Source organism: Tamandua tetradactyla, chromosome 4, assembly GCF_023851605.1.
Source record: "Tamandua tetradactyla isolate mTamTet1 chromosome 4, mTamTet1.pri, whole genome shotgun sequence".
Taxonomy (NCBI): Eukaryota; Metazoa; Chordata; class Mammalia; order Pilosa; family Myrmecophagidae; genus Tamandua; species Tamandua tetradactyla.
The window spans coordinates 904,213-927,332 of NC_135330.1; the positions used below are offsets into that span (position 1 = coordinate 904,213).

At 52.0% G+C, this 23,120-nt stretch overlaps 1 protein-coding gene across 4 annotated transcripts; it reads right to left on the minus strand.

The window, feature by feature from the left end:
* Positions 1-18,752: 18,752 nt before the first annotated feature.
* LOC143679696 (uncharacterized) lies at positions 18,753-21,721 on the minus strand. 4 transcript variants are annotated; one of them, XR_013173900.1, is made up of 3 exons: positions 20,866-21,721; positions 19,742-20,617; positions 18,753-19,506 (listed from the first exon to the last, which is right to left on the minus strand). XR_013173900.1 is itself a non-coding variant. In XM_077155901.1 (3 exons), the coding sequence occupies exons 1-3, from the start codon at positions 21,206-21,208 to the stop codon at positions 19,966-19,968; spliced, it is 900 nt and encodes a 299-aa protein (XP_077012016.1). In that variant the 5' UTR covers positions 21,209-21,716; the 3' UTR covers positions 18,753-19,965. The 4 variants fall into 4 exon arrangements, 2 of the variants coding, with proteins under 2 accessions (XP_077012016.1, XP_077012015.1); XR_013173901.1 differs by lacking the exon at positions 19,742-20,617 and having other exon boundaries at positions 20,866-21,064; positions 21,160-21,697; XM_077155901.1 differs by having other exon boundaries at positions 18,753-20,617; positions 20,866-21,064; positions 21,160-21,716.
* Between the last annotated feature and the right edge of the window lie 1,399 nt (positions 21,722-23,120).

Sequence of the window (23,120 nt, forward strand, 5' to 3'; positions counted from 1 at the left end):
AGGATGAACACGACCCCTCTCTGCCCTCAAGGAGCACACGGCTTCTTGGGGAGAAACAGAGTAAACAGATGATCCCCAAAGGAGATGAGTTGCTGCCCAGAGAGGGAGGGCAGGCTCCGAGCAGGATGAGGAAAGCTCTGAATGGGTTGAAGGCTGACTTCCCCCGACAGCACAGTCCTGGCCCAGACCACAGCCTGGCTGCAGTTTCAGCAAGGAGAGGGTTAGCCTCTGCTCCCCCCTCCTCCCCTCCCTCCCCTCTCCCTCTGCTCCCTGTGTCCTCACCATTCAGAAGCAGCACAGCCCTTCACCAGCCTCCCCTGGCTACTACCCTGACATCTGTCTTTAGTAATTCTCAGCTGATCAGATGGTGAGGTCAAGAATGCAGACATGTAAATAAATTTTCGGTGCAGGAATGTTTCTGCATAAGATGGTCAGCCAGCCAGGCAAGAGTCAGGGCAACTTGGTTCCCAGCACACACTTAGGAAGTTGAAAAGGATCACATTGAACCGCCGAGTGATTCAGGCGCCAGGGTTGGGAGCAGCAGTGGCCGTGCCTGGCCAGTCTCGGCCCAAATATGGCGTGACAGATGATGTGGGCTAAACTCCAGCATTCTTTTTAGGACAAAGGAGTATTCTAGATGCTGCAATTCTGGTTGGAACTTACCTTCTCATGGGGGGAAGTACAGAAAGTATCATTCCCTGTGTCAGAACGTAACAAGCCACAGGGAGAAAAGCAAGCATGGAAAGCAGTTTGAGAGGCAAGGGCTGGAGTGTCTTTCCCAGGGTGGGCAGGGTGGGCCCCCGGGAAGAGGACAGTCGAGCCTGAGGGAGGCGAGGGGTCAGCCAAGCCCCCATCTGAGACGAGAGTGTTGGACAGAGAGCAGCCAGTTCAGGAGCCAGGACGGCACGGCCGGCACCCTGGAGGAGCAGCAGGGAGGGCAGCGCGGGTAGCGCCCAGGGAGGGAAGAGGAGAAAGGAAGGAGGAGCAGAGCCCAAAGGGGTAGCAGGGCCTGATGGGGTTGGACACCCTGCGGCCATCATGAGGACATCGATGCTGAGAGAAATAAGGAGCCGCTGCAGACTCTCCAGCCGAGGAGGGGGTGCTCTAACTCGCTCCTTAAGAAGACCCGTTTGGCTGCAGTGTTGAAAACAGGTCATAGAGCGCAGGAGTAAACACAGAAAAACCCGTCAGGAAACTCTTAGACTAGTCCAGGCAGGAGACGGCACAGGCAGGAGCAGTAAGACGGTAAGACGGTCAGATTCCAGCCGGCTCGGACGTGGAGCTGAGGGAGAGACAGCGAGATGCCGCCGCAGAGATGCAGTCGCCAGGTGGAAAGGGGAAGGCGGGGCTGCCGCAGGTGTGACCAGGAGGATGTGTGAGTTTCAGATGTTTTCTGGAAGGAGACATGTCAGGTGCGTATTGGATGTACAGTCTCAGGAGAGAGGTTGTCACGTCATGAGGGCGGACGTGTCCGCCAGGGCGGGGGGCGCAGACAGAAAAGAGACCGAGGACTGACCCTGTGCCGTGCTAATGTTAAGAGGTCAGGGAAGAGGAGGGACTACCAAAGGAAACGGAAAACCCGAAGACCGTGGCTCCGGGACAGCGAGCACAGAGTCAAATCCCTCCTTTGGTCATTCTAGATCAGGTGAGGTTTGAGGCCGCAGCAGGTGGCAATGTGAAGATCTCGGTTTCGGCTGAGATGACCCACGAACCGGGGTCGCTCGTTCAGTGTCGGCTGTTAGCACTACCCCATGGGAGGATTACAGAGGGCCCAGTTGTTTCAGAAACCCAGGCTCCGGCCTGCCACCGAGGGTTGGGGCCCGGGGCCACAGAGTAGAGCCCGACCCAGCCAGAGCTGGAACCAAGGGACAGAGAGGACACTCAGCTTGGAGTCTCTCAGGGAAAGTGGCAAGGCTGGCCCTGGTGGCCTCAGCTAACACCTTCGCAGGTGTTACCTACCTACCAGCATTTCTGCAGGTTCAATAAAGTAAAGGCTCAGAGGCTGGCAGGTGTGTGGCAGGTGTGTGGGCAGAGTCTCTAGTCCTCGCTTACTTAAGGCAAAATAAAAGTTAACTGTGTAGAGTCCATTACACAGCTCACGCCTGACCTCGAGTATTATGCTTGAAATACAACTGCCCACCCGAAGGCGAGCGGGCCGGGGAGCTCCTTGCGGCCTCACTGCTGATACTGAGTGCTGAGGTTGTGAAGGACTGATAACTCCATGAGCGCTATCAATAGTCAGCCTGTCTGGGGGGACGTTGGAGCTGGAAGTTGCTCCCCAACACCTTAATCCCCCTCACCCCCCCAAAAGTCTGCGCCCACCTCTTGGCTGATGTCGGCCTAGGGTGTCCCCCAGACTTGGCCTCCCCACTGCTGAAGCAGGGGCGATGAGAGTGTCGCCCTACAGGGTGGTTTAAAGGAGCAGATGGTGCCACACGCGTGTGTCGAGTACGTGACACAGCGCCTGGCCCACAAGCGCTGGGGGTGGGGGCGCAGGTGCTCATTCCCCGCTTGAAGCAGACAGGGGTGCTTGGAAAGCTCATGCCCTAACCCTGCTGCACAGTCAGTGAGGCCGTCAGAAAAGCTCTTATAGGCTGTGGCGTCAGGGCAGGAGCGCACAGAAAGCAAGAGGAGAGGGGCCATGGGACAACAGGAGCTTAAAAAAGAACACAAGTTGCCCGGCAGGCAGCACTGGCCTGGCTAAAGCAGTCCTGGTCACGGGCGACCGGGCCTGGTCTTCCTCTCGCCTTCACCGGGCGTGTCAGCCTCACCAGGTCCCAGGCAGCTCGTCTGCTGTGTCTCCCACCCCAGCCACCACCCGCCCTCTCCATCCCCACTGCCACTTACACTTCCACTACACCCCTCCTCAGTGGTCTTCACGTCCCACAGTTCTCGCCTCCACGCCTTTCCTCGTGTTGCCTCCTCTTCCTGGGACAACTTCCCCCTTCCTGTCTCGCCACCTGATCGGCCCCTAGGCTGGCTTACAAGACTCATAGCGGGTTACCTCCCCACAAAGTTGCCTCCATGGCTCATCACTGAGCTCAGCACCGAGCCGTCTTCTGTGTGGTAACAAGCCTTGGTTTATAGCACTTCGAGCTTCTAATAACATAAACTATTGACGTGATGCATCTCTCGTGAATACAAGCTCTTCCAGGAATGTATCTTATTACTTCTAACTCCCCAGCCCTGCTACAGTAGCTGGCACATAGTAGGTGCTCACTATGGCAGTGCCTGGCACATAGTAGGCGCTCACTCACTATGGCAGAAGCACATACTAGGTGCTCACTCACTATGGCAGTGGCTGGCACATAGTAAACACTCACTCACTATGGCAGAGGCACATAGTAGGTACCCACTCACTTCGGCAGAGGCACATAGTAGGTGCCCACTCATTATGGCAGAGGCACATAGTAGGCACCCACTCACTACACAGAGGCGCATAGTAGGCATCCACTCACTATGGCAGAGGCACATAGTAGGTGCCCATTCACTATGGCAGAGGCACATAGTAGGCGCCCACTCACTACAGCAGAGGCACATAGTAGGTGCTCACTATGGCAGTGCCTGGCACATAGTAGGCACTCACTCACTATGGCAGAGGCACATAGTAGATGCTCACTATCACAGAGGCACATAGTAGGCGCTCACTCAAAAGCCTATTCCCAGCCCCTGCCCCTACAACCCTGTTCTGTTGCTCCAAATTCCCAGCTCAGGAAATGAATGGGTTAAGAAGAAAGAACTGATGTTTTAAAGGGCTTCATGATAATAAGTTCCTCCATCTCTTATTTCTCTTCTCCACGCCCACTTCTCACCAACCAATTTGGCCTCCTTTGTATTTTCTGAGCCCACCAAGCACACTCTCACTCAGGGCCTCTGCCCTAACCACGCCATGGGACCAGCGGGAAGGTGGGGGGTGTTTCTCCACACCCGGCCCCAGCGGAACCTCAGGCCGTGGCCACTGCACTGCCCCGGGAGGATGTGGGCTGGAGAGCAGAAGCTCCTCCTGCCCTGGAGGGGGACGGGGTAGCTGTCAGGGAGGAGAGGACAGAGCAGACTCTGGCTCCACCAGCCTCGGACCGGCGGGCAGGGGGCGAGCCCAGAGCATCCCAGCAGCGCCTTGCAGACTATAATGCTTCTTCTTCACCTCTTCAGGGCACCCCTGATAAAATGCACAGCGGTGCGGCCTCCTGAGGGCTCCCTCAGCCTCCTGCCCTCAAGAATGCAGACCAAGGGGAAGGGCCTTGAGGGGGCTGGGTCGGCACTCACGCCACGCCTGGGCCTGTGGGAGGCTCGTCAGCCCCCACCTGGCTCCCCACGGGCCACAGTTTGACCTCAGGACGACTCTCGAATCCTCCACAGGCCTTTGGCCCTCTAATGGTATTTTTCCAATTGCAAATGACAACACATTAGTATATCATGAAATCAGGTTGGTGGCTACCATATGCATTTTTTAATGAAATAAATTAAAAGAGAAAAGAAGTGAGTGTGCATTGCACAAACTAAGAGTGAGAACTGTATTGTGAAACTTTTGTTTTGGCTAGTGTTCTAGTTTGCTAGCTGCCGGAATGCAACACACCAGAGATGGACTGGCTTTTAATGAAAGGGGATTTATTTCATTAGCTCTTCAGAGGAAAGGCAGCTAACTTTTAACTGAGGTTCTTTCTTATGTGGAAAGGCACAGGATGGTCTCTGCTGGTCTTCTCTCCAGGCCTCCGGGTTCCAACAACCTTTCCCGGGGTGATTTCTTTCTGCATCTCCAAAGGCCTGGGCTGAGCTCTGAGTGCTGAGATGAGGTATGCTGAGCTGCTTGGGCTGTGCTACGTGGTTCTCTCTCATTTAAGCACCAGTCAATTAAATCAAACATCATTCATTGCAGCAGGCACGCCTCCTAGCCAACTGCAGATGTAATGAGCAACAGATGAGGTTCACGTACCATTGGCTCATGTCCACAGCAACAGAACTAGGTGCCTTCACCTGGCCAAGTTGACAATTCAATTGAACTACCACAGCAGCATAATGTGTGCTGTGCACATGTGTGTGTGTGTTTCCCGGGTTGGGTATTACGAGCATTTCTAGAGCAGCTCTAATATCACAGAAAAGTACTATTAACAGCCCTGGCGAAAGCTCACCACAGCCAGGGCTGGTCCTGCCCACGTGACAAGGGCGTCCAGGCGTCCAGGGGCCGCGGGCTGGCAGTCACCTCAGTCCACGGGTATGAGCGTGCCGCAGAGAAACTGTGTTTGAAACTGAGCCTCAGCAGGACGTCCCACAGTCCCCGAAAGGAAGGGTCCTTCCTGCCACGTGCAGGGACAAACTAAAGCTAAAGCTGCAGGGCCTGCAAAGTGTCCAGTGCCTGACTGACCCAAAGAGAAAGGTATGAGTCAGGCTGTCAACATTGGACGCTCACACAAAGCGCTTTGCAAGGCTCTGCTCGGGGAATCAAAGGAACCAGGCGGGCCGTCCTGGCTGTGAGGAGCCCAGCGCGCGGGTGAGAAGCCAGCCAGACGCGGACAGGAGGTGGGCGCGTGTGTGCAAAGCAGGCCTCGCAGGTGTGAGCTGTAGGAGCAGCAAGAGGAGCCGGGGCAAGGCCGGGGGTGAGAAGTCTGACTGGCGGGGCAGAGGCCGCAGAAGATCCAGGGGAAACGGAGGCAAGGCTGGGAGACCTGAGTGAGCCTGTCGTGTCCGTGAGCCGGGCTGGAGCCGAGTGGTTCCGTGTAGAGGCTGACTCGGGCGGGCCAGGCAAGACGACGAAGGGAAGGAAAATGATCCAATATTATAAACAAAATAAAACCTAACACAACCCAATGTCAGCTGCACGTACCGTCCCCTTGCAATGCAGATAAGACTAGCTTAATCTTGTTCCACATCCTGTGGAAAGTTCAGTGCCCTCCTCAGGATGTCTGCACTCTCTAGGCGCAGTTATATCTCGTGGTCTCCTCTGACCCTAGAACTGGGTCAGTTTGCCAACGCTCTCACCTTCCAGGACCTCTGGCCCCTCTTCTCATCCACAGTGGGACTCGGTCCCTTTCCTTGGCTGACACACACCCCCCCCACACACACAAATCTTACAAGGCCTTTGCTGACAGTTTGTGGAAAATGGTGGGAGGATTTATCTTGCAGTAATGCAAACAAATTAAAGTTTAGTATTAAAAAGCCTATGTCCTAATAAAGAAACTTTGTTGCAATTTCCCAGCAATGCGTGTTTTCTTGCCTCTAAATTGCCAAGCCCTCGGTTTACCTCCCTTCTTTTCTCTTATCCCTTCTACATGCTTGGTTCCTGTTCATTTCCAATGCAGAGCACTTGAGAATCCCTTTGTGTTCCCTGTTCCCTGCCGACCTCAGAGTCTCACCTTCCACCCTGTTCTAGTTTGCAAGCTGCCAGAATATGATATATCAGAAACAGAATGGCTCTTAAGAGGGCGGAATTTATTAAGTTGCAAGTTTACAGTTCTAAGGTCGTGAAAATGTCTAAGTTAAGGCAAGTCTAGGAAAATGTCCAAATTAAGGGACGAAGAGGTTACCTTCACTCAAGAGAGGCCAATGAAGCTCAGGGTTTCTCTCTCAACTGGAAAGGCACATGGCGAACATGACGACATCTGCTAGTTTTCTCTCCAGGCTTCTTGTTTCATGAAGCTCCCCCAGGGCGTTTTCCTTCTTCATCTCCAAAGGTCTCTGGCTACAGAGAGGGTTCTGGTAGTTCTCGTGGTTATCTCATCATTCTGAAGCCTTTTCCAAAATGTTTTCTCCTTTAACGGATTCCAGTAAACTCATCAAGACCCAGCTGGAAATGTTGGCGTCACATTTCCCTCTAATCCAAGGTTAATACCCACAATTGGGTGAGTCACATCTCCATGGAGATAATCTAATCCAAAGATTCCAACCTACATTATGGAATAGGGATTAAAGAAATGGTTGCTCCTACAAGATTGGATCAAAGTTAAAACATGGCTTTTCTAGAATATATAGCTTTTCAAACCAGCGCACTAGCTATTAGGGAAATGCAAATCAAAGCCACAATGAGATATCATCTCACACCCACCAGAATGGCTATTATCAAAAAAAACCCAAAAGACAGGTGTTGGAGAGTAGAGAAAGAGGCACCCTTATCCACTGTTGGTGGGAATGTCAAATGGTACCACCGCTGTGAAAGGCAGTTTGGTGGTTCCTCAGGAAGCTAAGTATAGAATTGCCATATGAGCCCGCAATCCCATTAGTAGATATATAGTCAGAGGACCTGAAGGCAAGGACCAAATGGACATTTTTACACCAATGTTTAGAGCAGCAGTTGTTTACAATTGCCAAGAGGTGGACACAGCCCGAATGTCCATCAACAGACAAGTGGCCAAACAAGCTGTGATATAAAACACTAAGGAATATTACACAGCTGTAAGACAGAATAAGGTCATGAAGCATGTAACAACGTGGATGGATCTCGAGGACATTATGCTGAGTGAGATTAGCCAGAAACAAATGGACAAATGCTGCATAGTCTCACGGATATGAACCAACATTAATGAGTGAACTTTGAGAGTTAGAGTTAAGAATACAGGTTATCAGGAGATAGAGAGAGGGTAGAGGCTGGGTTTTGGTGCTAAAGAAGTACAGAATGTGCAGCAGGAATGATTGTAAAAATTCAGAAATGGGTAGCACATATACCTGATTATAGCACAATAATATAAGTACATTGAATGAAACTGAATGACAGTACGATAGAGGGAGGAGGGCTGGGGGCTCCTGTGACATCAGAAGGAAAGATAGAGAGTAAAGACTGAGGTGGTATAATTTAGGAATGCCTAACGTGGGCAATGATGGTGATGAAACGTACAAATATAAAAACATTTTTGCATGAGGGAAAACAAATGAATGTCAACATTACAAGGTATTAAAAATGGGATGGCATACAGGAAAAAATACAATCAATGCAGGCAGGGTCTACAGTGAACAGCAACATTGTAATATGCTTCCACTGAATGTAACAAAGGCATAATGCCAAAACTAAATGTCAACAAGGGAGGGGGATATGGGAGAGGGGTTGGGAATCTTTGGGGAAGAAAAGGAAATGTCTTCATACAGATTGTGGTGGCAAAGGCATGGCTATGTGATTATATCAGAAACCATTGATTTTTTTTTACTTAGTTTGGATTGCATGATGTGCAAATAAAACTCTTTAAAAATGAACAGAGAGAAACGAGTGCTAGAGAAAATGTGGAGAAAGAGCTGTACCTGTTCACTGTCAGTAGGGAAGTGAGAGGTGCAGCCCTTGGAGGGCAGTTGGTGGGTCCACAGGAGGCTGGGGTGGGGCTGCCATAGGATCCTCAACCCCACTGCTCAGTGTACGCCTGGAGGAGCTGCGTGTGGGACACGAATGGACATTTGCACACTAGTGTTTCTGGGGCAGGGATGGTGATCCACAATGAATGGAGGTGGCCTAAGGGAACAACAACTGAGGAATGGAAGGGGGACTGTGGAGTACACACACTATGGACTACTGAGGGGTTGCAGGAAGGAATGAGGTTGTGAGTCATGCAACTAAGTGAATGAACCTTAGGAGCTGTATGTTAAATGAAATGTCAGGAACAAAAAGACAAATATTATCATGCCTCAATCATATGGACTAACGTAATATACAGACTCGGACAATTGAAGCTGAGGGCATGGGTATCAGGCCGGGGCCTATTGTAAAGTGTCCTGGACTGTCGGCTCTTACAGCAGTCAGATTCCGAGTTGTAGCTGTTATTTCTAAATTCTAAGATGCTGAGCTGTTTGTGTATAACCCGGTCATTCCCTGAATCTTCAGAATAGAGGGTAAAGGATGATATCGTCCATATTTTAAAACTTCGACGTCTGTGTGAGACCAAAGGAAGAGATGTTTATTTGATGCAAAATTTATATTTTGAGTACCATATTATATATTTTAACTTGTATGGTCAGTTTACTTGAACACCATAATTACACGAAATCTCGAATAGGGCGTGAGATCTGGCTGGTGTGTCCAGGTTAGTGTGATGTCCTGATATACCCCAGAGTAATTTCGGCAGAGAATGAAAAAGTATTTGCAGACTCCTCTTGGGGGACTGGGGAGAGAGGAGGGAATACTCAACTTCCCCACCGGTGGAATTTCTGATATTCTTGCAAGCAGTGGGGACAACCAATTCAATAGGCTAAGCCCTTGACCTTGGGGTTGTTCATAGGAAACTTATTCCTGCAAAGGATAGGCTAAGCCTACTGATAACTATGCCTAAGAGTCACCCCCAGAGAACCTCTTTCATTGCTCAGATGTGGCCTCTCTCTAAGCCAACTTGGCAGGTGAATTCACTGCCCTCCCCTCTCAGTGGGACATCACTCCCAGGGGTTTAAATCTCCCTGGCAACGTGGGACAGAACTTCCGAGGATGAGCTGGGACCTGGTATCATGGGACTGAGAAAACCTTCACCAAAAGGGGCAAGAGAAATGAGACAAAATAAGTTTCAGTGGCTGAGAGATTTCATACTGAGTTGAGAGGTTATCCTGGAGGTTATTCTTACTCATTATATAGATAACCCTTTTTAGTTTTTGGTGTATTGGAGTGGCTGGAGGAAAGTACCTGAACCTGTTGAGCTGTGTTCCAGTAGCCTTGTTTCATGATGATGATTATATAAAGATACAGCTTTCACAATGTGACTGTGTGATTGTGAAAACCTTGTGTCTGATGCTCCTTTTATCTCGGGTATGGATAGATGATTAAAAATTAAGGACAAAAAATAAATAAATAATGGGGGAGGTAAGGGGTGAAAAAAATGGGTAGATTGAAATACTAGTGGTCAATGAGAGGGAGGGGTATGGGCTATGGATGTATGTGGTTTTTCTTTTTTCTTTTTATTTCTTTTTCTGGACTGATGCAAATGTAAAAACGATCTTGGTGATGAATCCACAACTATGTGATGATATTGTGAGCCATTGACTGCATGCTTCAAACGGACTTTTATTGAAGATAGCTCAATAAAAACATTAAATAAAAATCTTTGGGGAAATTGGAAATGTTTAAGGACAGGGTTTGGTGTCTAGCAGAAGCAGGCATTCCTCAGCAGTGGATCTGCCGCGGGTTTCTAGAAAGCCTGTGTTTGTTCCGTGATCTAAATGAGTTCTTGACCGTCCAGCCTTTTCTGGATCCTGCCTGACCTCCAAGTCTGCTCATCAGTTCTGAGGACACTTCTAAAACCCCTTTTCCACTTAAGTCAGACAGAACAAGTTCCTGTTATTTGTGTCCAAGAATCTTGACTAGTACAAACGCCCCCAGGAGAAGAGATTTCTAATTCCGTTCACAATTCTTTCACAGGGCATCGAATTCCACTAACTGGAGATTATTTTGGGTGAACTATGCTTGTACTTAAAAAATACCAACATTCTTGCAGGCCTATTAATCATTCATACTTCGATGTAAAAATTATTTTATTCCAGTTGCTTTTTCCCCTCACATCTCTCTGAGATCAGTACATTAAAAAATATAGATATAGGGTGGAGGAGGGAGGAGTTCAGGAAGAGTTCATTTTGCAGTTGGGGTATTTGGAAGGGCAGGAATGAGATAAGGCACAAAGTGGGTTGCCCAGGAGGTCAGAGGGTTCGCGTGGGGTGGGAAAAGAGGCCGGTCGGGACAAGGGTTGGCTCAGGGGATGTGTCTGAGAGCAGAGGACACTTCTGAGTTTTGCCTTAGGCTGTTCTTTCACGTATGAGTATATTGTGTTCTGTTTTAGGGTGGCTGATGGGAACTCTGCCCTCTTAGGCTCCTGGGAGTGAGGATGGGCGATGGATCGTGTTAGTACAACTCCCTGCGCACGCACAGATGCTGCCAGGAACAGCAGCGAGGGTCCAGCTCGACGCCACCGGACCCATCTCTGTAGAACAGCGGGCGCCCACTCGGGACCAGTTATGCCGACGAAGCTCATTTCCTTCGTGGATGGGGTACTGGTTGGGGTTTCAGCAGGGTGTAGACCTGTGAGCCTGGACAGACAAGTGCGTTTGCAATTGGTTGAACAATCACCCGGACGCATCGGTGCCACCGTCGGGGGGGGGGGGTCTCCGGTCATTTATTAATGACCTGGATGGACTGACAGAACCTGCTGATCAGATTTGCTGAGAGCCGTCGTGTTGGGTGACAGAAGCAGGATTTAGAAAGGGCTCAGCAGACTCTAGCAATGTCTCAGGTAAGACAAGGTGGGATAGGAGAGGGGTAAGTGCCAAGACCTGGACTTGGCCCTCAAGTGCAGCTGTGCGTGTGGAGGCAGGAACACAGCCCTGGGGACCCTGCCCTGAAGCAGGGCACGCCTTGTGGGGTGAGCAAGCGCCCCTCCAGCTCCGCGCTGCTCGGGCCACACCTGGAGAGCAAGGCGTCTCATGGGGACAGCCCTTGGAGAGCAAGAAGGACGAGGTGAGACAGGACCGGAGGCGGGCGCCAGGCCGTGAGGGGTTGAGGTTGTTCTGCGTGAGGACAGCAGCCGGAGGACGTCTGGCCTGGAGGTGAGAGGCCTTGGACCAGCCCACCTGTTCATGGGCTGGTAGAACAGAAGCTGAATTAGACAGGCTCTGATGGCCTCACAATTGTGGGTGGAAGTTGCAGCTTAAAATCTAGGAAAACTTTCCAAAGCCTAGTTGAGCAGTAAATGCACAGTGGCAACAGCGAAGACTTAGGGTTAGGCTGTGTTTCCAGCAAGTTTCCTTCACCCTCTTGTGTCCGCAAGGCTCGAGACGCTGAAGCGCCTGGTAAACGGACCACGATGCACAGGGATTCAGGAAGTGGTGGTGGGTGGCATGTTTGCTTAAAAGTTGGATGAGTTTGAACATAGGTGGAGTAAATGTAGGTGGGGAGGGGATTTTAGGTGTCTTACGGGGCAGGGGGATGAACACTTGACGTCTGACATCTTTTGGGCAAAGCAGAGTCCACGTCCCGGGCTCTGAGGGAATAGGGGCGTGCCCTACGCCTGCGTTTGCTGCCAGGTTTGTTTCCAGAACAGCTCGGGCACATGGTTCACCAGCGCGAGAGGAGATGGTCTTTCCCTCAGACCATGTACATTCAAAGCTGGATGTATTGGGGCAGATACAAAGTGTAATCCGTAATCCTGATAACGATGGCATCCCTTTACTGAGGGATATCTTGATGGCAGCATTTTAATATAATGATATAGAAATAGTGTATAATAAATATTCTATAACATTTTAATGTAATGACATAGGAATAGGATATAATAAATATCATAGGAACGTTGAGAAGGAGACAATTAATTCTTGCTGGAGGTCCAGGAAAGGCTTCTTAGACAAAGCGGCTTTAGGATTGAACCTTAAGGGATGTAAAATGTAAAATGTTCACCAGAAGAGAAGGGGAAGCCAGGAGAGGCCGCCGTGGGCATTGCCAGGTCACGACCCAGGACGGCTGGCCGCCAGCCCCGAATGCCGGTCTTCAGGCAGAGGGCGTCGGCCCGGTGACCCCGTGGCTTGGACTTCCAGACTCAGGACCGTGAGCCAGCAGATTCCCATCGTCTGAGCCAACCCTTCGCATGGTATTTGCTTTAGCAGTGAGGAAGCTAAAACAATGACCCATATAATTTTTATCCCTCTGAGAGTTTGTTCTGATAAGCAGAGGGAAGACCTTGGAAGTGGGGGAAGAGGGCAGCCAGTCAGGGTGAAAAGAATCTATGTGGCAAAAAAGAGCCAGAGACGCATTATGCTGAACTCATAACTTTGTCCAGAGCTGGCCCTGGCTCCAGCTGACGCATAGGCCGCAATTGGGGAGGATTTGGGAATCAGGTCAGCTGGTACTGACCATGCTTCAGGGCCGAATCAGGAGGCGCCGTGCCACCCGAGGAGGCGAAGGCAGCCGTGGAGATGCCTGTGGAATCCCGTGGAGACGGGGGTTCGCTCTGGGACGGCTCCTGCTAGCCAAGGGAAAGACTGCACGGGTCGCCCAGTCGGGACTCCAACGTCACATTTATTAATGAACTAACTACTTGTGGCTTTCATTTAGTGAGTTTCCTCCAGTTACTTGCACATGGGAAGACACAGTCTCTCCCCTCAGGCAGTTTATCTCTGAAATCGCTGCTGGGAAGGTGGGGAACAGGGAATGAGAATAAGCAGCCATTTTTTCCTGGATGTAGGAAGTGGAACCAAAAGAGCCACGATATTAAACCATTAAAAGTAAAATGATAATATAGCAATTTGATTTCCTCCTCAAACTTGCATCTGTTTAAATTTCTATTTTGAAGGATTTCTCCCTCTCTTCTCTTCCCTTGAACACACTGACCGCTTTCCAGGCATCTCGGCTCAGTAACACCCAGGCTGTATGTCAGAAGATCTGTGAATCTGAAGAAATGGCAGTGCACACGGCCACGGGTCAAAATGCCTCCGCCTGCTCAGCAGAGGGGGGTCAGCCCCTGGGCGGCTGGAGCACAGCGTTGTCGGCAAACAGCACGGCTCACTCTTCATCGCCAGCACCCGGAGAAGGCAGCCTGTGGCTTCTGTGCTGTTTCCAGCCCCAAAGTCAACCCATCAAGGACCTTTCTGTTACTGGACAAAGGCCGTGGATTCTTTGCCCGATGCACTCAGTGACCAATTCCTGAGACTCCAGGGTTTAAAGAGAGAAAGAGTGTATTGCTGGGCATGAAGCAGGAGGCAGATGGCCTGGCGGCCCCAAATCCGTCTCCCTGAACTGTGGTCACCCTGACAGTTTCATAGGGTCGTCAGACAGGCAGGTTTCAGGATAATAAGTGCAGGGCTCCAGGTGATGTATCGGAGGTGAGCAGACGACTGAGCATGTGCGGGCTGATTCCAGGCTTAACCCAGAGCAGGCATAAGGAAATGGTGGCCTTCATAGAACAATGGGTGTGGGTTTTAGTTTATTATAAATGAGCTAAAATAAAACTAGTTTATTATAATAAGGTCTAGGTGACTTTGTAGGTTAAAGTCTAAGCTACTGTGCCTGTCAGGTGGGCCCACTCTGGTTGGATCCGGTCTCAGTTATCACGATGACTTCCGATTTGGGGTGGGTTAGTTCTGGGTTGACCCAGGACTTTCATTAATAAACATTAGCAGAGATCAAGGCAGCTGGATGACAGTTCAGAGATTTCAGGTATTTCCTTCTGTCTGCTCCAGTATACCAGGAAGTACAAGGAACATCTACATGAGGATTCCGTGATCAAAATCGTCCCTTCATTCCGTCATGTCCTATTCCAGGAGAACTTCGCGACCTACATGCACGATGGTGGTTCTCAATGCACAGAGAAACACACACTCTCAAAGTTCTAGCCCACATGGGACCTGCAAACTCATGAGAAAATGAATTTTAAAGCTTCTTTTTCTTGTGAGAGCTTAACTCGGACTCCACTGAGCCTGGTAATATATTCCTGTCGTTCCACTGGACAAGCCCGTCCATGCTGGGCTCCTGACGGGTCCTGAGCTCAACCATCAGGTCCTTTATGTACTTGATTCTTTTTCAGTACTGACAAGTGTATTAGCAACACTTCCTTGATCACTGAAAAATAGAGAACTACCACACAACTAAGATTTTCCCTAACTTTGAAAGTCACTAATTAGTTGTGGGTAGAGTTGGGGGGTATCACAAAAATATGCTGAACAGTACTGCAATACGCAATCTAATTCCAAAAAAGAAAGCATGTTAATCTGTTTCACATTTCATCAGAGGAATAAAAAGCATCCTGTCATCACAAAAGGACACAAAAAGAGACCCGGATGTGCCTCACGGCTATGAGAGATGGAAAGGAACATTAAACCAAGAAACACAATCCCTAACATTTCCTAGATAATGGTTGTGCTTTTTTGTTTCCATTTGATTATTTACACATCAGTGTGTTTTGTGAGCATAGTTTATTCAATTAATAAATAAAAGTTTCCAAGGAAAACAGATAAGGCTAATGGATCCCATTCAAAAGCACCGATCATGCCACCAGAACTTGTATACATCAGACAACTTTGCAAGCTGCATTATCTTTTCAAGAAAATAAGGTTTATTTAAAGGAAAAAAATTATCCCTGAAATCCTAACTTCTTGGTTACATTTTACTGAAATATCTCATTTTTAGAAGTATTTTTATCCTTTAAAAAGATAGTTCGTTAAATTCATAACCAAATGCAGCTGAAGTATTTTGTCTTTGAAAGGGTTTTCATATAAATAAACATAGCTGAAGAAAACCCCACAACAACACGTGCGGTGAGGCGCGCACTCCAGTTTGGGTTTGGGAAGATATGGTTACAGAAATCAAATCCTTTCTTTTGTTGAGTGCGTGAGATGGCAGCTGCTCGTCAGAGGTGGAATTCAGGGCAGGCTGGGAAGTCGGGGATATGGCCCGGGCTTTGGGCCCGGTCGCTCCCCAAAGTAAGTCCTGGGGCTGCGGCCGGTTGTGGGCGCCTGGTGGGGGGAGCATCACGGAGCAGCCCCGCCCGGCCCGGCAGGCCCAGGTGTCCGCACCGCCTCGCCCCAGCCGGACAGCGACCCGCACAGGTGCGACCCAATTAAAAGGCCCTGAAAAGATCGAAACAGTGGATTCCCTAAGTTCAGAGTGTCTTTTATAGAGGGCATACCTTTAAAACAAACCAACAAAAACACTTTCCTGGCAGAAGAAAAGAGGTAAAGGTAAAAGGATAAAGCTCCTTCTCTGTCCCCTCTGTCTTCCCAGTAACTCCAGTAAGCTGTCACCTGGCTTGACGGCAGCTTTGGAGATGGCCGTGTGTGTGCGCCGGGGACGCTGCCTCTCCTGGGCTCCCGCTTCCTGCGGTGAGTTATTTGAGATAACGCTCTGGACTCAGCGTGATCAGTTCTTCCTGGAAGCTCCTGCTTTGGCTCAGAGAAACTAAATAAAAGCTTTCGGAGCGCCCCCGTGCAGTACCCACAGCTTAAAGGGACTTCGGTGAGGGCTGCAATGCAAGTCTCAATTGCAAAGGGCGGCAGCCTAAGGCAAAGCAGTTTACCAACAAGAGATGGGCCTCACGTAAGGCCAGAAAAGCTACGTTCGTTGTCGATTTTATTCAGGGCCTCGGGAGGTCAGGCCGGAAGCGACTTCTGCTTGGACACTTCCTTCCTTGCCCCACACGGTCTTTCCTTCTCTGGGCACCAAGTCTCTCCTCTTTTTTCATATTTCCCAGCTTCAAGGAAGCTGGTTCTTCTGTTACAAGGAAAGCCTGGGTTAAATGCAGTTATACAAAAGTAAGAGCAACGCGGGTACTACTTCTCCCCAACGTGTCCACCCTTTAAAAGTTTTGGCCCAGAGAGGGTCTTAGTAATCCAAAGGAACAAGTTTCCCGGGTGGAAGTGCAGGCCTTATGGGAGACAGAATTTCAGGAGAGACTTTTCCAGGTGGGGGGTGGGGGAAAACAGGGGTAAAAGGAGGGAACCATGGCATCTTTCCACCAATTTTCATTTAAAAAGGGTAAGGGTCTGCTCTCAGGCATCTGCCATGACTTCCCTCCCGTTCCCATCCAGGTTAGGGATGGGCCTGGTTTCATGAATTCTTTCTAAGTCAAGTGCCGTGGCTCCACTCACGTCATATCAAGTGGTGGGAGTGCAAATTCACCAGAGCGTAGTGAGGCCAAGGAGCAGAACTGGGGAGACTATAATCCCCCTGAGAGGTGGGGGACGGTCTCCTGTGTGGTGGGCGGCCTGCTCTCCCGAGTGCACTTTCCAGGTCCACCCTTCGCACCGTCCCCCTGCCTCGGGCACCAGCTCTGACGTGCTATGCTCCAGGGTGGAGCCCCCTTGTTCCCGGTTTCCTGGGAGTGGAGACCAGCTTAATTCCAGCGTAGCTCTGCCCCTCTAAGGGGGAAGGCACAGGCTCCCCTCAGAGGGAGCTGGGTCTATGTCTGCCCCCTGTTCGCCCTTTCCCTGTCCCACTGACCCATGTGGCAGCCCTTGGCCTGGTCTTGACCATTTTAGACTGGACATTTTAAATGGGCTTCTCTGGGTCTTATGCCCTTTTCTGACCCCTGAATGCTGATTTCCCCCATTTACTCCACACTCCCAGCTGTAGCTGCTTGTTACTTTGCCTGGTCCAAGATCTATGAGGACAGGGCAGCTCAGCTCTCTGGGCCTGCCCAGGAGGAGAATTTAGGCCCTCTGCCCCTACCTGGCAAGATCAGCATCCGCCACCACCATTATTTGAGGTTACCGAGGTCAGTGTATCGGGACGGAGTGATGGGCTGGGGCCCTGGAAGGGCCTGAGATTCCAGAAATGTTGTGTCATGTGGTTTCTCCGTGAGGTTCTGTGGAAGTCAGGAAGTCTGCCCACATCAGGCTCGGGGGCTCGGATAGGAAAAATACATCTGTCAACCCAAGATTTCTAGGTGCTTCGTTCTAAGGATGGTAAGCAACCATGAATAATTACAAAAAAAAAAAGTCTAAAGCTTAGGACATGTTGTGCTTTGTACAATGGCAATATTGAAGTCAAAACAAGGAAAAATGATGCATTTACGACATCCACCCTAATCAAAGTGATCCATCTTGTGGAACTATGATTTTCCCAGCACAGCTCGGCTCTTTCCAGAGCAGAGTTCCTCAGAATATGCCCCTAGGCCACCCTCATCAGAAGCACCTGGGAAACTGGTTAAAAATGAAGACTCTTGGGTTGGGAGCAAGCTAGGATGCTTTCAGCTGCCAGTAAGAGAAAACTCACGTGGCGATAGGAGCTGGTGAATGCGAAGACTCAACAGCTTCTCCAAAGACCCGTCTTTTCTCCCTCTCGGCTTCATCCTCAGGCTGGATCCCTCCAGGGCTGGAAGATGGGGTGGCGCCCCCCGGGTGCACACCTGCAGCTGCAGTAACGCCCAGGATGGGACAGACTGTGAGTGACGAGCCTTCCCCCGAGGCTGGCTCCAAGGTCCTGCGGCGTCAGGGCCCTGGGCAGACGGCCGCCTTCTAGGCCTGACACTTTGCTCCCGTCCGTCTTGAGAGTCTTCGTATTTCATCTTTGCACATGTGTTTTGTAGGTGAAGGTGCAGGAGACCTGAGTCCGCCTGTCCCTGCCACCCTCATCAGGCCTGTCCCTGCCGCCCTCATCAGGCCTGTCCCTGCTGCCCTCCTCTGACCTGTCCCTGCCACCCTCGTCAGGCCTGTCCCTGCCGCCCTCATCAGGCCTGTCCCTGCCACCCTCATCAGGCCTGTCCCTGCCGCCCTCGTCAGGCCTGTCCCTGCCGCCCTCCTCTGACCTGTCCCTGCTGCCCTCCTCTGACCTGTCCCTGCCAGCCTCGTCAGGCCTGTCCCTGCCGCCCTCGTCAGGCCTGTCCCTGCTGCCCTCCTCTGACCTGTCTGTCCCTGCCGCCCTCCTCTGACCTGTCCCTGCCACCCTCGTCAGGCCTGCCCCTGCCGCCCTCGTCAGGTCTGTCCCTGCCGCCTTCTTCAGGCCTGTCCCTGCTGCCCTCCTCTGGCCTGTCCCTGCCGCCCTCCTCTAGCCTGTCCCTGCTGCCCTCTGGCTCCATAAGCCCAGAATTCCAGGGGACCCGCTACATACGGGGTTCAATGAGACTCAAAGCGAGAATAAGGCAAGTGTGTTACGGAAGCCTCTGGCTCCCTGGGTGGTGGTAGAATGTACACAGATCAAGAAGGAAATAAAACAATTGAGGTTTGTCCAGGCTTTCCATCATTCTAATAAATACACATGCACGGATGAGCTGATGTCACATGCATTGTGTAATTTGGGAGATTCTGCATATGTTTAATACTCTTATTTTATATTTAAAACTGCCAGTGCACCATATAAAGATGAACGTAAAATTCGTGCCAATAATTTAAATTTTTATTTTTTCTTTACTTAGACCAACAGTAAACAGCAAGTGAAAAAATACCACGACAGCCTTAGAGAGAGAAAGCTCAGAAGAAAAGGAAAAGCTGCCTGTGTCGACCATTTCTCCTGCCTGCTGTGCGAGGGCCCTGCGTTTTCATCCTCATGAGGCCCTGGACGGTGTGTGCCCTCCCTGCTCCCAGCAGGCCTACGCGTCCCCACCCTCGCGGCCACTGGGTTAGGGTTAGGGTTAGGGTTAGGGTCTCCTCCGACTGGCCAGGGACCTGGAGGCAGGGGAGGGTTATCCAAACGGAGGCCGGTTCTGCTCGCGCAGAGGGAGGGGAAGGCGTGAGGGCTGATGACAGCCGCCTGGTCTGCTTGCCTGGCCTCTGGCCTCCGCAGGCCCTGCAGGTGATTCTGTTGGGAGCTTTTCCCGCTGCAACGAGCAGAGAAAGAGCTCAGGGCGGGGAGCACCTCCTGACCACGTTAGAGGAAGGATTTCCTTTTGTTTGTTCATTTGTTTTAGAATCTCTTTGGGACTAAAGTTCTGTTGCACGTAACTCTGGAGGTTAGGGAAACCCAGCAAGTGGGTTTTTCTCACTTGTTCCCTATGTTTACACTGAGGCGGTAACACGAGAGTAACAGGCCTGTTGGAGACGGGGTGGGCCGGCTTTTCCTCAGGGGCGCACAGCCGCATCTCGGAGCATTCACTGTGTGTTCCTGTGTCGGGTCAGCTTTTGTGGCTGTGACTGGCTCTATTAAAATAATGGTCAAACGTTTTAACCAACGTCAGTGCACCACGCTACTCTCTCCAGGTGCACACCCATTTTCAGAAGCTTCGATTTCCCTCTTGCCCTCCCTCACAATTATTAACCTTTTCTCTCCTATCGCTCCTCTTTGCTATTAGTTAAGAAAATCTCTACAAAAACAGTAAAAACAAACTGCAAACATAATTTAAGGCTTGATAACAGTCTGACTTTCTTCCCGTACATAAATAAGCCGAGACCCAGGACAGGGCACAATTCAAACAAGGTCATGCGGCACAGCGGGAGCAGATTTCAGGTAAGATTCAGGTCTCTCAGGGCACTTTCCGGCTAGAGGTCCATCGACCAAGTGCCATTAACACGGCCCCTTCTCCAAGCTCTGTCTCCTCCCGGCCTCAGTGCTGGGCCTCCTGGCGCCTGCTCGGTGAATGTCAGTGAGGGCGTCGGGAGTCAGCTGGGGTGACAGGAATCGGTTGGGGCGACGGGAGTCGGCTGGGGTGACGGGAGTCGGTTGGGGTGACGGGAATCGGTTGGGGCGTCGGGAGCCGGCTGGGGTGACAGGAGTCGGTTGGGGCGACGGGAATCGGTTGGGGCGTCGGGAGCCGGCTGGGGTGACGGGAGTCGGCTGGGGTGACGGGAATCGGTTGGGGTGATGGGAGTCGGCTGGGGTGACGGGAGTTGGCTGGGGTGACGGGAGTCGGTTGGGGCGACGGGAATCGGTTGGGGCGTCGGGAGCCGGCTGGGGTGACGGGAGTCGGCTGGGGTGACGGGAGTCGGCTGGGGTGACAGGAATCGGCTGGGGTGATGGGAGTTGGCTGGGGTGATGGGAGTCGGCTGGGGTGACGGGAATCGGTTGGGGTGATGGGAGTCAGCTGGGGTGACGGGAGTTGGCTGGGGTGACGGGAATCGGTTGGGGTGACGGGAATCGGTTGGGGCGACGGGAGTCGGCTGGGGTGACGGGAATCGGTTGGGGCGACGGGAGTCAGCTGGGGTGACGGGAATCGGCTGGGGTGACGGGAATCGGTTGGGGTGATGGGAGTCGGTTGGGGCGGGGTGTTGGCTTCTGCTCTCCGCCCAGCTGGGCCCACGACCTCCTGTCCCACTGCAGCAAGAGCGAAAGAGCGGAGGGAAAAGGAAGGAAGAGAGTAGGAATCTGAGCAGAGGGTGGAGGTGAGAGCTGGCCAGGCTCAGGGAGGGAAGGGCGGGCGGGAGGAGGGATGTTTCTGCCGCATCCACTGTCCTCAGTCACCCCCGAGCCCAGGGCTGGCACCATGGGGCCTCCCAGGCCGACCCACCACCAGGCCCAGCCCTGCCGCCCAGCTGCCCTGGGAAAGGGAACCCACGGCGCACCTGAGCTGTCTTCCTGCCGGGCTGTCTCTGCCCTCGTGAGCGCCGCGCTGCTTAGGGGCTGCAAGAGGTAGCCGTGGGCCAGAGGACTGTGTCCGTCCCCTCCTTTCCCGGGGAGCAGGAGGCCGTCGTGACCAGGGCCCCGTGCGGGTACTAAGACAGCGTCCGTGGGCCAGCCAAGGGAGAGGGACCAGCTGCCCTGCTGCAGGGGCGGCAAAGCCCAGCAAGGGAAGCATATTTGAGAAGACTGAAAGGTAAGGGGTTGGATACAGTCCCCACTAGAAGGAAACAACTTACACCGAGACCCCCAACCGGGAAAGCCCTGGCGTGTGTGAAACACAGTCATGGATCTGCTTAGTCGAAGCCCAGGGGACGACAGGAGACCGGGCCAGGAGGGCGCGAGCCACTGACAGGCACCTGAAAGCCACAGGGAGGGTTTGGCCTTCACCTGGCTGAGAACCAAGTTGAAAACTAAGCCCACAAGGAGAGAATCCAATCAGTCGAAGGGTTTTAAGGAGGGTTTTAAGGAGGGAGAGATTCCCTCCTGTGCCTTCAGCCGGCGAGCCCCTCCTGTGGGCTCGTCCAGACCCTTTCTCAGAGCTGCCGGCTTCCCGGCTGCCCCGCGGGCGCTGGACACTTCCATCCCACGGTAGTGGGGACACCTTCCATGTCTCCTGTTCACAGAGCTCTCCTGTCGGCTCTCTCCCTGGAGAACTCTGACGAGCAGACAGTTTTCACAGTTGACGGAATTCACAGAACTTCACTGGCTGGGTCAGTGGGGCATGGGAAAGGACATCCCACTGGAAGGCTGGGTGCCGTCAACAGAAATAGAAAAATCTGGCAGAAGCTCAGGAATGCACGAGGTGGCAAGGAGAGGGCTTAGTTTGAAATGTACGAAATGCTAGCAGAGTATCTGGCTAAAACGTCTAGCAGGGGGTGGGCCATGGTGGCTCAGCAGGCAGAGTTCTCGCCTGCCGTGCTGGAAACCCAGGCTCGATTCCTGGTGCCTGCCCATGCAAACAAATAATAAAATGTCTGGCAGGTAGTGGAAATATGGAAAGTAAATGGGTTGCAGCTGAATATACAGACATAGGGGTCCTCTTCACACCAGCAGGAGGAGGTGAAATCACCAAGTTGTAATGGCCGGGCACGGCTGGGCCCCCACCGCAGGGCAGGAGGTCCATAAGGACACGCCTTACCTGGTCCTGCACTCACAGGCCCCACAGGGCAGGCGGGCACCCCCTTCCCAGGTCCCCAGGTGGACAGAGCTGAGGGTTAGGGTTTAAGTGAAACGGCCAGGACTTGCAGCAAGGCCCCGGAGCACGCGGTTTACCTCCCGGAGCCTCCGTTCCTGTAACTGCAACAGGAACACCTCCCAGAGGTGCTGGGAGGGGGAAAGTGTGATTCTGCATGTAGTAAAACCACTCATCCTCATTAAGTGCTTCGTTTTTTGAACCATAAAAATATACTCCTAGCGAAAAGTTAAATGAACTTTTAAAGTTCTTTTAAGAAATAAAATGACGCTTTCCTGGAAAGCGTGTGCCTTTCGCTCTCACACATCTAGACCTGAGGGCAGCCGAGCTCGAGCCCTGGCTCCCCACCCGACCCCGCGGATTCCTCAGACACCAGGAGCAAAGCTGAACACGCTCCCTCCAGACAGCTCGCCACACACCGGCAGGCTGGCCCAGTCACGCCTGCGGCCGGGCACGCAGCCCCCAATCATGTAACGGGGCCATCAGGATTTAGGGGCGATCTGCGACCGCTGAACCTACACAGATGCTCCTTTCTGCTGTCGGGTGTCCTGGAGTCGAGGGAAATTCCTGAAATCTCTAACCTGTCACTCAGCTGCCTGGTTCTCTGACCTCTCTTCTGCAACTGTGATTGTAAAAACCTGTGACTGACCTTCCCTTGTACCCAGTTACTGGTTTTCCACTTGAGAGTCTTGTGACCACTGAAGACAGGCCCTAATGTTTACTAATGAAGGGTCTCGGGTCAGCCCAGAGCTAGCCCAGCCCAAGTGCAACGTTACCCTGATGACGGGGCCTGGATCACACCCGGGTGGGCCCACCTGACGCGCGTGGCTTAGACTTTCACCAATGTCACCTGGACCTCGGCCCCGTCTCTCACTCGTGTCCTCTGAGCACACGCCCAGTCTGCCCATGATCAATAATCAGGGCACCCCTCATTCCATCATCTGGGGCTGCTGTGCCCTCACCCTGCCCACCTCTTCTCTCACAAAACCATCTGAGTGGCTGCAG

Bases quoted from the DNA above. Each gene is read 5' to 3' on its own strand.
- LOC143679696 (XM_077155900.1), bottom strand. From the start codon at position 21,208: ATGACTGTGTTTCACACACGCCAGGGCTTTCCCGGTTGGGGGTCTCGG. The intron at 20,618-20,865 runs GTGCGCCGTGGG...CTCTTGCTGCAG, and splicing joins CCGGCAGGAAGACAGCTCAG to TGGGACAGGAGGTCGTGGGC.